The following is a 14,479-nucleotide window of genomic DNA, read 5'->3' as shown; positions in this document are numbered from 1 at the left end:
TAAGTGAAACACAGGGTCAAGTAGCGTTTGTAGATTGCAATTGATTTATTCTTTATCCCTGAATCCGTCCATCGGGGTTGAAATCAGTATGCATTTTCCCCCCCTTTTAAAATGCAGATACTGTGCAGGAAGACCACTTGTTTGTCACAAACCATTTTTTTGTTATTGTGGCAAAATCTTCCCATTCTCCCTTGTGCTTTGCTGACTATGCTCTTGTTTCCCTTTAAGGTCTGGCACACCTGATGATGGGCGACCAAGGTATGGGCTCTGTTCCTTTTCCACTCTGCTTTTCATTGTTTCCTACTGTTCTGTAGCTGCTTCAGTCCTTCACTGCAATGATGGGCAAAATTGCTTTCGAGCTGTGTATGACTGCAAATCTTGACACCTTCTTTTAGCCACATCCTTATTTATTTTATGTTCACTCCTGATATCCTTTTCCTTTTCTGCAATATAATAACTGAAACAAATTGGAACGGATCAAAGCAGCTGATTGAAAAAAATTTGTGTCTTGCTCCGATTGGGATAAACTGCTGAAGGGACAGGATGAAAAATTTACACCAAGTCAAAAATAAAAAAAAAATAGTGTTCACTAATTTAGAAAACTCTCAGTTTATCATATTGTACCCAGCGAAGGCTCCATTAATTTTCATTGATGCATGGCTGATTGGTTCACTCTGAAAGCACATCGTAGGCGTCTCTGGAATGCAAACGTCTTGCCGGGTAATCGTGTAATAACCAGTGTGCCATCTGCTTGCGTCATTTAAATTTTTCTTTTATTTTAAAATGAGCATGAACGTCTTAAGCATGTCCAAGGTTGGCTGAATGTTCACCAGTCTTTGGGCTATGCAATGCCATTCTTGTCATCATCATTTTCGACATCGTCATCAAGTATCAGCTTTTCTTAGCAAATTATTGCATTTACATATATTCATGAATGTTTTTTTTTGTTTTATTTTCTTTTTCCTCTGTCTTCGTTGTCTGGAAATGCTTTCTTCATGGAACCATTCCATCAAAATCTCTAGGTAAAAGTAAAGGTACAACTTTTTAATTTTCTCATTATAGATGTGTAACGTGTTTGTCAAAATGTGTCTCGATGTAAAGCATGTGTATATTTTACATAGTTGGTTCGTACTTTATGTTTGCCGATGTGAAAAGACGAGACAAAAAAAATAAAAATGAATTATTTCCAGATGTTAAAAAGATATAAGCCCCGATTCGTTAAGACAGGTGTTGTACCTACCTGTGAATGTTAAGGAAGGAGCAAAGTAGAGTAAAATGTGTCTAATTCATTACGGAGAGAATGCTACTTAATGAATTAGGCACATCTTACAAGTGCCTTGTGCCTCCACCAGAGAAGTACTCCAGTCAGGACCCGGAGGACATTTCTGGCACAAGTTATGGCACCAGATTGGCTTAACTTTTCACGAATGTCGTAGGCAGGTATTGCCCTGCTCATCCCACCCAGGCTTTACCCATTTTGCCAAACATGGCTGGGTATTACATGAAAATGCAAACATTTTTTCACATTTTTGCTCAAATTCCGAGCTGTGTAAAAATTTTGGAAGTTTTTCAGATGTTTTAGACTAAAATTCTTGCGTAAACACCTTATTGAGTTGGGCCCACAGTATTTAAAATAATATGCCTCTCGCCCTTAGAAATTATGTAAAAATTATTTTACAAGTGTCCGATTATTTTGGGGAGTTCTATCCCCCAGGGAAATGTAACTTAAAGATCTTCATTGGCTCAATTCTAGACGGGTTTGTCATAGGAGGTATGAAAGTGTTGCTCCTTCGTCAGGGAAGAAAATAAGAAAAACTAACAATACCCTAATGTTTTCTTTAACTTAGCACCTGAAGGTATCACTAGTGGAAAATCACCAAAATTGTTGTCGCTTTCCAATAAAATAATTTGGATATATAAATAATGAAGCACCTTGGAAGACTTATCATAGTCTACACAACTTTATGGAAAGTTTACCTGTATAGAACATCTTTGTCACCAGTTTAAGACTTTCCAAATCACTTATACCACTAGATAGGAGATGAGGAAACAAACTTTTAGTAGCTCGTGCACCATATGCTATTTAGATGGCAAGTGTCCTGGGCTTTTAGCTTCAAATCCTCTCCCGATTTTTTCCAGAATGACAACTCTAGGTATCCGCGGCATTAAGCGTTATGCAATTATTATCCCTGACTTTGGAGATAATTAGAGACGTTAGTCAAGAATGAAAAGGAGGCATTTAGGAATGTTTACCTCCAATATCTCAGGGTACATCATGATTATGGAACACTCAGTGAACACTTGTCATCTAATTACTTTCTGATGGATACATTGTGATTAAAAAAAAATTTCTCGCCTATACTAGCCATATATTTGGCAATATGAGTATGATTTAAATTGTTTCCTTGTCACCTATTAGCTGTGTTAGGTGTTTGGAGGAGTCACAATCCCCAAGACTCACCTTACTAATAAATATGATTAAAAATACTATTCCTTATAAATAAATCTGCCTTGTAAAAAAACATGTTTTTGCAAGCTTTATTTTTAAAAATTTCAGGCTTTTTAAAGTAATTTGGAAAAGATTATAGCTAATGTTTGCTTGATAACTATAGAAAAAAAATGTCAATAATGCATTATTTTCTTTAAAAATGTTATGTGCTAAACCATCAATGGTACAAAAATAGCTACAGAATTTTTTTATTTGGTATATAAAATTGGTCAGTTAAAAATTTGCATAAAATATTTTAATAAATATGATTTGTAGAATGTTGTGCATGTTCATGACATATGTCAAAAATGATAAAATGTTTTAACGTTGTCCAGTAATAGAAGGATGTTATGTCAAATTTCTGTTTGCCTGTTTAGAGTTAAGTGTGTTTTACAAGAAAAATGTGACAATAACTACAGAAAGTCATTGTTGTTAAATTGGTTTTAGAAAAATATGCAAACTTTTGGGATGATTTGTTTTTCTGTGTCTTATATCAACTGGGCCATGACTTTCCTTCAATACTTCTATTGCATCGTTTCAAATTATGGCCTCAAGGTCATTTTGCTGAAATTTAGGATTCCATTGTTTCAGCCCCTATTATCCATAATATGGAGAAATCAAAAGCATTGCATTACTGAAGAATCTACATTCTACTCTAATTTTGGGACTTCTCTACAGTCCAAAAATTCAAATTATTTTAATTGGTGAAAGTCCAATATTCACGACTCACTTTAAAGTATGAGCTGAATTCAGACATCCATAAAACCATTGCCATGTGTCTTCCCACCCAAAGTCAACAAGGGATGTATGAGCCCCTTTAATTCGGGTCGGGAGACCCGCTCCCAGTCCATAAATCACCATCCATACATAGACCATGTTTCACCAATGTCTGAATTGAGCTTTACATTTTAAAGTGAGAGCAATGTATTACTTTATTTGACCTATGGGGCCACTATAGGAAAATAGAACACTTGTTTTCTGATTCTACTACATTTTACAGCTGATCTCTTTGGGTCGCTGAAGTCTCTTTGTGATCAGCTTATCGTTAGTAGAACTTTCACATAAAAAAATAATGGTACAAAGTAAATCTCTCCATTAAGTTTAGTGGAAACCTCTACAGTATGATTCAGTGTAAAGTATATTTTACAGAATAGAAAGCGTTAAATTGCATATTGTTTGAGCTATAATGAACAAGAGAATTTTGTCATTTAGATTTCAAATAGTCCCTTGTTGTCATTTTTCTTTTTCTCTGTTACCAATATATGTGGGTCTGATGTTTGACAACAGTAACAATATGAAAAAAAAATAAAAGTGAATTACAGTAATTTGGGGATGTCTTAGATGCTTTAGGATTGCTGACATCCTCAGTTTCTTTTGACCTTAATAAGAGCAGTAAATGCTCTTGGGTCACATTGCTGATGGCTATCTACTCATCTCACTGGAGCTCGTCATCACCGAAGAAGTGTCTCTTAAGGTCATCTGAGGCCGAAAAGGATGGAAGACGTTTTAGAGCTCAGTCAGATCGATTCCAGAACAAAGTGTTGTACATTAGCATCAGCAAAAAATAAGAATAATAAATGGGCTCGTATATGTGAAGATGTTACTTTTGAAAATGTTTTTCCTCTCTAATTTAATAAAGAAAATTTGTTGGTTTTTTTATAACACATAATATATGATGCACTGAACAACCCTGGTCAGACATGACATCTTCACTCAGTGCATGACCTTTCGGCACTGAGAAATGTGTGCCAACCAACATGACTTCACAACGCAAGTTGCCCAAGGGATTGGGCAACCCTGATCATTATGTCATGAGGTGCATTGAAACATCATGATGGATGTCAAGACATCTGAGACATCTCCGATGCTGAGTAAAGGTGATTGAAAAGCCAAAGAGAATGCGGGGAATACTGAATGTGAGCCTACAGTGGTGGAAAACATGAGCGGCAAGGAGAGGTTTTTTTTTAATTCAAATTTATTTTGCTTTGTGGTCTGGAGAAACCTCAGAGCATAATGTGGAACATTTGATTTGCAAATTTAAATTTCCTGGCCAAATTCGAACGAACTGCTGAATTCGAATTTTGGCAAATTTGCTCATCACTCATAACCTTCTTCTAACCGCGTGGCACACTTTTAGCCTTCCAGGGCCTGTGTAGACTTTGTTTAATCCATGTCTTTTAAAGGCTACAACTTAATTTATTTTCTTTCAATGTAGCGAGGCTTGTCTACTGTGAGCACAATTTGTGTTTTCAATGGCATCACTTTGGAATACAGACGGGTTCTGCCCGGGAGTATGCATATTGCATACTTGACCACCGAGGCCAACAATGGTGAATCATCACAACCCACAGTGCTAGGAGGATTCACAAAGTCTGCAGTCAGACCTAGTAACATTTTAGACCGGACAACCTCTTTGAGTGTTTTCTTATGCCAATCACATGGATAAATGAATAGCTATATAAAGATATTTGATTCTTAGAAGTGAGTTATTAAGAGGTCAGCTAGCATGTACTGTACTACTTAACTGGATATAGAACTATTCTGCACAGGTGAATAATGCTTTTTGTGTTTGCCAAATAAGACAGAACAGCATAGTGATAGTATTTCTGATGTCCCAATCAGCAGCCATTGCAGTAAATAACATTGAAGCATTCTCGCTATGGCACTGGCTTAAACCATATGTGCACCCCAAGCCTGCTGTCATCATTTGTTTCCTGAACATAAACCCTACTTCAATGTAAATTAGTGATCCAAAACTATTTTCCTCCTTTTTTTCATTTATGCAGGGTTTTACTTTTTGAACATTGTATTTTATGATACTGTTATCTATGCTCTGATTCTTTTATTGAGCGATTATCATTTAATTACTAGAATGAGAACACTTTAAACATAGATAGAAATTGTGAGTGTTCCTAAAATTGTATTAATGTGAAATCTGAACTTAAATGGCTTTTTTCACATTGTAGCCCTTTTCCCTTACTTTATTTAACATTTAGACTAGTTTTTGTGCCCAAATTTTATAACTACCTTAAGTATTGCCTCATTTGTGAACAAACCTCACCCTCTTCACAAAATTACACCAATTTATTGTGTGAGGTTTAAAAAGCATCTAAAGCGCTTATTAAATATTATGCAAAGCATTTTGGAAAACAAATATGGCCCAATTAATATAGAAAGCAATGGTCTGTCTGTGTACTACATAGCTGTGTGGATTTTTTCAGAGTGAGATATTACCTTCTAACTCATCTTTGTATATTAAGATTTTTAGGTTTTCAGATATACATTTTTATCAGTGTTCCCCAAAGAACTGTCTGCAGTTCTGATGACTATTTCCTTATTATCCATAAATTATAAATATGAGACTACTGAACCCAGGTCATATGGTCAAAATAATTGATTAATTAATTAATTAATTAATTATAAAAGGATAAATTTTGTTACAAATTCCCCCCCCCCAAAAAAAAAAAAAAAAATCTGATTCTAATTAATTAGAATTTTTTTGTAATTCAACTCACATGAATTCAGCGATATAACAGCCAGATAGCTACCATTTTTCTGGATTCTGAAGGTTAAGAAGAGGTTAGAAACAAACAATGCAATGTTATACTCTCCTCTTCACAGCTCAGCCTTTACCTTTTCCACCACTACAGCTCTGTGCTGGATCTCTGCTCATTGGTCCAGAATCTACCAGCTCTGACTAGACCCTACTTGGTCACATAGGGCGTGAAACGTGGTGCTGCCTAGGTTCCTCACGGTCAATGGGGTGTAATGCACGTCATTGGTGTTGCTTTGCATTACGACATGCTGCCTGTTAGTACTGTAAGATTCTGGAGCAAAGAGAAGACCAAAGCAGAGTAAGTTGAAGACCACATGGGGAGCTGTGGTGGTGGGACATGTGATTGGAAGTCAAGGAGGTATGAGTATAATGTTTTATCATGTCTTCTAACCCCTTTTTGACCTTCAGAGTTCATCTAGCTGCTATGTTTTAGAATTCACCCAAACTAAATGCCTAAAAAATTGGATTTGTTAACTCCTTTCTGCCAGCTGATGTAATAGTACGTCAGCTGGCAGTATCCCCCGCTTTGAGGTGGGCTCCGGCGATGAGCCCACTTCAAAGCCGTGACATGTCAGCTGTTTTCAACAGCTGATATGTGCCCGCAATGGGCGCGAGCAGGATCGCAATCCATCCGCACCCATTAACTAGTTAAATGCCACTGTCAAACTCTGACAGCGGCATTTAACAAGCACTGCCGGCCGCGCGGCTGGAAGTACATGCACCGCTGACCCCTGTCACATGATCGGGGGTCATCGATGTGATACCATCACAACCAGAGGTCTCCCCGAGACCTCTATGGTTGTTGATGGCAGATTGCTATGAGTGCCAGCCTGTGTTCGGCGCTCATAGCAAGCCTGTAATTCTGCATAGAGGTGATCTGTGCATCACCTGTATGTAGCAGAGGCGATCGAGTTATGGCAGCTTCTAGCCTCCCATGGAGGCTATTGAAGCATGCCAAAATTAAAAAAATGTGTTTCAAAATATAAAAAGATTAAAAAAATCAATCAACATAAAACATTTTAAAATAAAATCAACCCTACACATATTTGGTATTGCCGTGTTCAGAATAGCCCGGTCTATAAAAAAAAAGGATCAACCTGATCGCAAGAAAAAAAAATCAAAACTCCAAAATTTTTTTTGGGTCGCCGCAACATTTAATTAAAATGCAATAATTGGCAAGCAAAAGAACATATCTGCACAAAAGAGGTATGATTAAAAACGTCAGCTCGGTTCGCAAAAAATAAGCCCTCAGCCAACCTGAGATGATGAAAAATGGAGACGCTACAGGTATCGGAAAATTGCGCAATTTTTTTAAATCAAAATTTGTACATTTTTTTACCCCTTAGATAAAAGAGAACCTAGACATGTTTGGTGTCTATGAACTAATAATGACCTGGAGAATCATAATGTCTGGTCAGTTTTAGCATTTAGTGAACTTAGCATAAAAGCCAAACAAAAACAAGTGTGGGATTGCACTTTTTTTGCAATTTCATTGCACCTGGAATTTTTTTCCCATTTTCTGTTACACGACATGGTAAAACCAATGGTGTCATTCAAAAGTGCAACTTATCCTGCAAAAAACAAGCCCTCACATAGCCATATTGACAGAAAAATAAAAAAGTTATGGCTCTGGAAAGAAGGGTAGTGAAAAACAAAAACGAAAGTACGAGAAAAAAACTCCCGGGGTTAAGGGGTTAAAATCTAAAATTTTAGAGAAATCCGTAAAAAAATAGATTATTTTTTAATTAATTTGTATATCCTAATTTTGACCCTTTTACCTGGTTTCAGTAGTCTCATAACTACAATATATATTACTATAGATAACGTAAAAATATTGTCTGGAAGGTGGATAACAACAGGAATCTTGATATTCAAAAGATATGTGGTCTGTTCACAACACGTTTTGAAGTCATGTCTGACTTCTTCAGGAGACCCATAGAAAGTATACACCACGACAGAGTCATAGTTTAAATAAGATATATTCAAAAACTGGCACCAGGCACATAAATTGTGTGAATAGAGTTTTTTTGTCCATTTAAATAATGCTGAAGGGGAAAAAGTATTTCTGTAAAAAGTATGCACATGTTAAGCTTCAAGAAAAACAGTTAAAAAAGATAAGTTATATATTTATAATTAAGATGTACACTCAAGCTTAACCCCTTTCTGACGTTGGATGGAATAGTATATCCAATGGCAGATCCCCTGCTTTGATGTGGGCTCCGGCAGTGAGCCCATCTCAAAGCCACATCATGTCAGCTGTTCTCAACAGCTGACATGTGCCCGCAATAGGCGTGGGCGGAATCGTGATCCACCCGTGCCTATTAACTGGTTAAATGCCACTGTCAAACTCTGACAGCGGCATTTAACAAGCGCTTCTGGCCATCTGGCTGGAAATACATGCACTGCTGACCTCCGTCACATGATCGGGGGTCAGCAGTGCATCCGCATGACAACCAGAGGTCTCCTTAAGATCTCTATGGTTGTTGATGTCAGATTGCTATGAGCGCCACCCTGTGGTCGGCGCTCATGGCAATGCTGTAATTCTACTACATAGGGGCGATCTGAGCATTGCCTCTATGTAGCAGAGGCATCGAGTAGTGGCAACTTCTAGCCTCCCATCAAGGCTATTGAAGAATGCCAAAAGTTTAAAAAAATGTGTTTAAAAATGTGAAAAAATTAAACCCATAAAAGTTCAAATCACCTTCCTTTGGCCCCATTCAAAATAAAACAATAAAAATAAAATCAAACATACACATATTTGGTATTGCCGCGTTCAGAATCTATCAATAAAAAAAGGATTAACCTGATCGTTAAATGGCATAGCGAGAAAAAAATTGAAATGTCAGAATTCCTTTTTTGGTCGCCGTGACATGACATTGCATTAAAATGCAATAACGGCGATCATAAAAACATATCTGCAAAAAAGTAGTATAATTAAAAACGTCAGACCAGAAAAAATAAGCCCTCACCCAACCCCAGATCACAAAAATGGAGACACAATTGGTTTTTTTAGCAAATTTTGGAATTTTTTTTCACCACTTAGATAAAAAATAACCTAGACATGTTTGGTGTCTATGAACTCATAATGACCTGGAGAATCACAATGCCAGGTCAGTTTTAGCATTTAGTGAACCCAGCAAAAAAGCCAAACTAAAAACAAGTGTGGGATTGCACTTTTTTTTTGCAATTTCACCGCACTTGGAATTTTTTTCTTGTTTTCGAGTACACGACATACTAATGGTGACACCAATGGTGTCGTTCAAAAGTACAACTTGTCCCACACAAATTAAGCCCTCACATGGCCATATTGATGGAAAAGTAACAAAGTTATGGCTCTGGGAAGAAAGAGCAAAAAACAAAAACGCTAAACTTAAAAAAAACTCCGGTCATGAAGGGGTTAATATGTTTTTTTTTCTCAGAAGTCTTTTTTTTCCTTTCAGCTTTATTTAAATGGACAAAAATACTCTATTTACACTCCCAATTAATTTGTGTTCTTGGCACCAGTTTTTGTCTTATTTAAACCATGACTCTTATCACAGTACCTACTTTTCAGCGGTTCTCTTGAAGTGAAAGTCAGACCTGACATTGAAACATGTTGAGAGAAGGCTGCATATCTTTTGAATATTAAGAATTCTGGATTTTTTTTTCTACACGCAGCGCAGTGTGCCTTCCAGACAATTCTTTGATACCTAAATTGGAGTCTCCAACTGGTGGTGTAGAAGCTGCTGGATACATTATTGAACTTTTGTAAGAGTTGTGCTTTTTACAATTCAATTAGTTGAGTAGTTGCCGCATCTAGCTAACGCTTGTGTCCACTTAACGCCTTAAGTCCACTTTTTGTCCACTCCTATTTTTTATTACAGAGAATTAAGTTGGCACTCCTTTGAAATATACAATTTTTTTGGTTCATTGTGACGGCAATCCACTAATAATCATGTGATGCTTCAATCTTTTTATTATCAGGCCTTCATCAGAAACGGATTGCTAGTGAAGGATAGTAGAGATAAAAAAAAAGTGGCAAAGCAGCGTTCAGGATATTGTGAGTCCTCGCAAGCGGACTCGCAATATCTTGAGCACTACTATCCTGAGCCATCTTTTTTTCCTCTCTACTCTTCCTCACTAGCAATCCATTTCTGATGAAGGTCTAATTATGAAAAGTAGGGTTGAGCGAAACGGGTCGATCATTTTCAAAAGTCGCCGACTTTTGGCTAAGTCGGCGTCTCATGAAACCCGATCCGACCCCTGTGCTTGTCGGCCATGCGGTACGCGACTTTCGCGCCAAAGTCGCGTTTCAATGACGCGAAAAGCGCCATTTCTCAGCCAATGAAGGTGAACGCAGAGTGTGGGCAGCGTGATGACATAGATCCTGGTCCCCACCATCTTAGAGAAGGGCATTGCAGTGATTGGCTTGCTGTCTGCGGCGTCACAGGGGCTATAAAGGGGCGTTCCCGCCGACCGCCATCTTACTGCTGCTGATCTGAGCTTAGGGACAGGTTGCTGCCGCTTCATCAGAAGCAGGGAGAGCGTTAGGCAGGGTCCACTAACCACCAAACCGCTTGTGCTGCAGCGATTTCCACTGTCCAACACCACCTTCGGTGTGCAGGAACAGTGGAAGCTATTTTTTTTTTTTTTTCCCCTCAGCGCTGTAGCTCATTGGGCTGCCCTAGAAGGCTCCGTGATAGCTGTATTGCTGTGTGTACGCCACTGTGGAAACCAACTGCTTTTTTCAAAGCACATATCCTCTTGTTCCTTCCTTTCTGCACAGCTATCTTTTTTGTTTGTCCACACTTTTTATTTAATTTGTGCATCAGTCCACTCCTATTGCTGCCTGCCATACCTGGCTTACATTACTGCAGGGAGATAGTAATTGTAGGACAGTTTTTTTTTTTTTTTTGTTTTTTTTTTGTGGGAGATTAAGATTGGCATTTCTGCTACAGTGCCATCCCTGTGTGTGCCATCTCTCACTGAGTGGGCCATAGAAAGCCTATTTATTTTTTCCGTGATTTGTGTTCTAAAATCTACCTCAACACAGAAACACTACATCAATCAGTGGGAGAAAAATATTGGCCTCAGTCAGGGCTTGTGTGCCACTGCTGTGTGTGCGCTATCTCTCATTCAGTGGGCTATAGCAAGCCTATATTTTTTTTTTTTTTTTTTTTTTAATATTATTTGGTTTCAAAAGTCTCCCTGAAAAAAAAAAAAAACCTAAAAAAACAGTGGGAGAGTAATATTGCCCTTTCAGCTTGTGTGCCAGTCTTGACTCCTGGGTGTGCCACCTCTCTCCCTCTCATTCAGTGGGCCATAGAAAGCCTATTTATTTTTTTTTTTAAATATTATTGGGTTTCTAAAGTCTCCCTGAAAAAAACAAAAAATACATAAAAAAACAGTGGGAGAGTAATATTGCCCTTTCAGCTTGTGTGCCAGTCTTGACTCCTGGGTGTGCCACCTCTCTCCCTCTCATTCAGTGGGCCATAGAAAGCCTTTTTTTTTTTTGGATTTTTTAATATTATTTGGTTTCTAAAGTCTCCCTGAAAAAAACAAAAAAAACATAAAAAACAGTGGGAGAGTAATATTGCCCTTTCAGCTTGTGCGCCAGTCTTGACTCCTGGTTGTGCCACCTCTCTCTCTCTAATTGTGGGCCATAGAAAGCCTTTTTTTTTTTTTTAAATATTATTGGGTTTCTAAAGTCTCCCTGAAAAAACAAAAAATACATAAAAAAACAGTGGGAGAGTAATATTGCCCTTTCAGCTTGTGTGCCAGTCTTGACTCCTGGGTGTGCCACCTCTCTCCCTCTCATTCAGTGGGCCATAGAAAGCCTATTTATTTTTTTTTTTAAATATTATTGGGTTTCTAAAGTCTCCCTGAAAAAACAAAAAATACATAAAAAAACAGTGGGAGAGTAATATTGCCCTTTCAGCTTGTGTGCCAGTCTTGACTCCTGGGTGTGCCACCTCTCTCCCTCTCATTCAGTGGGCCATAGAAAGCCTTTTTTTTTTTTGGTTTTTTTAATATTATTTGGTTTCTAAAGTCTCCCTGAAAAAAACAAAAAAAACATAAAAAACAGTGGGAGAGTAATATTGCCCTTTCAGCTTGTGCGCCAGTCTTGACTCCTGGTTGTGCCACCTCTCTCTCTCTAATTGTGGGCCATAGAAAGCCTTTTTTTTTTTTTTTTTTAATATTATTTGGTTTCTAAAGTCTCCCTGAGAAAAAAAAAAAAATAAATTAGGTGGGAGATTAATATTGACATTAGTGCTTGAGTGACAGTCCTGCGTGTGTGTCATCTCTGTGATTTTGTGCCACAGAAAACAGAGTGTGTAACATTGTGCCTGATTTTCCTTGTGGTCTCACCAACCTGTTAAGGGATATTGAAATCATACTGAAGTTATAGCTCACCGTGTAAGTTGTTTGATAGCAACAAATAAAGTTACTTTGGTTAAGATTTTAAAACAATGAGGAAGTCTGGTGCAAGAGGTCGTCGTGGGCGTTCATTGTCAGCTGGTAATGATGGTAGTGGTAGTGGAGCATCAGGTGGTCGTGGGGATAAAAATATTCCACCTAAGTCTGGAGCTGTGGAGCCAGTTTCGTCGTCAGGCTACACAAGGCCTCGAACGCTCTCTTTTCTGGGAGTAGGAAAACCGCTTTTAAAGGCGGAGCAGCAACAGCAAGTTTTGGCTTACATTGCAGACTCAGCCTCTAGCTCTTTTGCCTCCTCTTCCGAAACTGGTAAATGTAAAAGCAGCGCGTCGCTTGTGGATGTTCACGGTCAGGGACAAGTCGCTTCCTTGTCCTCCTCAGCAAAAACTACAACAAGAGAGAAGGATGCAGCAGGCGACACAACGGGTCACTCCATGGAGCTCTTTACACATACCGTCCCTGGCTTAGAAAGTGAAACATTTAACAGGCCATGCCCATTACAAGTATATTCTGACATGGAGTGCACTGATGCACAGCCACAGCCAGAGTACTATGCTGCTCCTTTGACTCAGACCACCACATTGCCCTCTCAGGGTACAGATCCACAATCAGACCCTGATGAGACTATGTTGCCCCGCCACGAACGCTATACCACCGACCGACACAGTGACACAGACGAAGTTGCACACGAGCTCGAAGAGGAGGTAATAGATGACCCAGTTATTGACCCCGATTGGCAGCCATTGGGGGAACAGGGTGCAGGCGGCAGTAGTTCAGAAGCGGAGGTGGAGGAGGGGCCGCAGCAGGCATCAACATCGCAACAGGTTCCATCTGCCGGGCCCGTATCTGGCCCAAAACGCGTGTCAAAGCCAAAACCTGTTGGAGCACAGCGTTGCCATCCGGTTAAAGCTCAGTCTGCAATCCCTGAAAAGGGATCAGAGTCTAGGAAGAGTGCAGTCTGGCATTTTTTTAAACAACATCCAACTGATCAGCGCAAAGTCATCTGTCAAAAATGTTCAACTAGCTTAAGCAGAGGTCAGAATCTGAAAAGTCTAAATACTAGTTGCATGCATAGACACTTAACCACCATGCATTCTCAAGCCTGGACTAACTACCAAACGTCCCTCAAGGTTGTAGCACCCTCGGCCAATGAAGCTAGTCAGCAACGCAACATCCCTTCCGTCACTGTAAGGCCACCATTTTCCGCACCACCGGCAGTATCTGTGCAGGTTTCTTTGCCAGCCAAAAGCAGTCAGGGTCAGGGAATCACCAGTTTTGTAGGAGGAAATATTGCATGTAGGGCACCGGCGGAAACAATACCGTCTCCAACCGTCTCTCAGTCTGCCATGTCCACCGGCACACCCGAAAGTTCCACGATCTACAGCTCTCCAGTCCAGCTCACCCTACATGAGACTCTGGTTAGAAAAAGGAAGTACTTATCCTCGCATCCGCGTACACAGGGTTTTAACGCCCACATAGCTAGACTAATCTCGTTAGAGATGATGCCCTACCGGTTAGTTGAAAGCGAAGCTTTCAAAGCCCTGATGGAGTACGCTGAACCACGATACGAGCTACCCAGTCGACACTTTTTTTCCAGAAAAGCCATCCCAGCCCTGCACCAGCATGTTAAACAGCGCATCGTCCATGCACTCAGGCAATCTGTGAGTACAAAGGTGCACCTGACTACAGATGCATGGACCAGTAGGCATGGCCAGGGACGTTATGTGTCCATCACGGCACACTGGGTGAATGTGGTGGATGCAGGGTCCACAGGCGACATCAATTTAGGGACAGTTGTGCCTAGCCCACGGTCTAGGAAACAGTTGGCTGTAGGCGTTCGCACCCCCTCCTCCTCCTCCTCGTCCTCCTGCAGAAGCTACAGCTCTTCCACAGAACGCAGTCGGCCAACCACTCCATCGGCAGATGACACTGTTGCACACCAGTTGTCCCATTATGGGCCAGCTACTGCCAAGCGTCAGCAGGCTGTATTGGCTATGAAGTGTTTGGGCGACAACAGACAC

General features: G+C 39.6%; 1 protein-coding gene across 9 annotated transcripts in view; it reads left to right on the top strand.

The window, feature by feature from the left end:
• The first annotated feature begins 231 nt into the window (after positions 1 to 231).
• NRXN1 (neurexin 1) overlaps positions 232 to 14,479 on the top strand; it is a 1,786,277-nt gene continuing 1,772,029 nt past the window's right edge. For all 9 annotated transcript variants that reach the window (XM_077282466.1, XM_077282464.1, XM_077282462.1 and 6 more), the window contains exon 1: positions 232 to 258. In XM_077282466.1, coding sequence (XP_077138581.1) covers positions 243 to 258 — 16 coding nt within the window. In that variant the 5' untranslated portion in view covers positions 232 to 242. The remainder of the gene's footprint in view (positions 259 to 14,479) is intronic.

This window comes from Ranitomeya variabilis, chromosome 2 (assembly GCF_051348905.1).
Source record: "Ranitomeya variabilis isolate aRanVar5 chromosome 2, aRanVar5.hap1, whole genome shotgun sequence".
Lineage (NCBI taxonomy): Eukaryota > Metazoa > Chordata > Amphibia > Anura > Dendrobatidae > Ranitomeya > Ranitomeya variabilis.
This window is presented reverse-complemented; position numbering and strand designations above follow the sequence as displayed.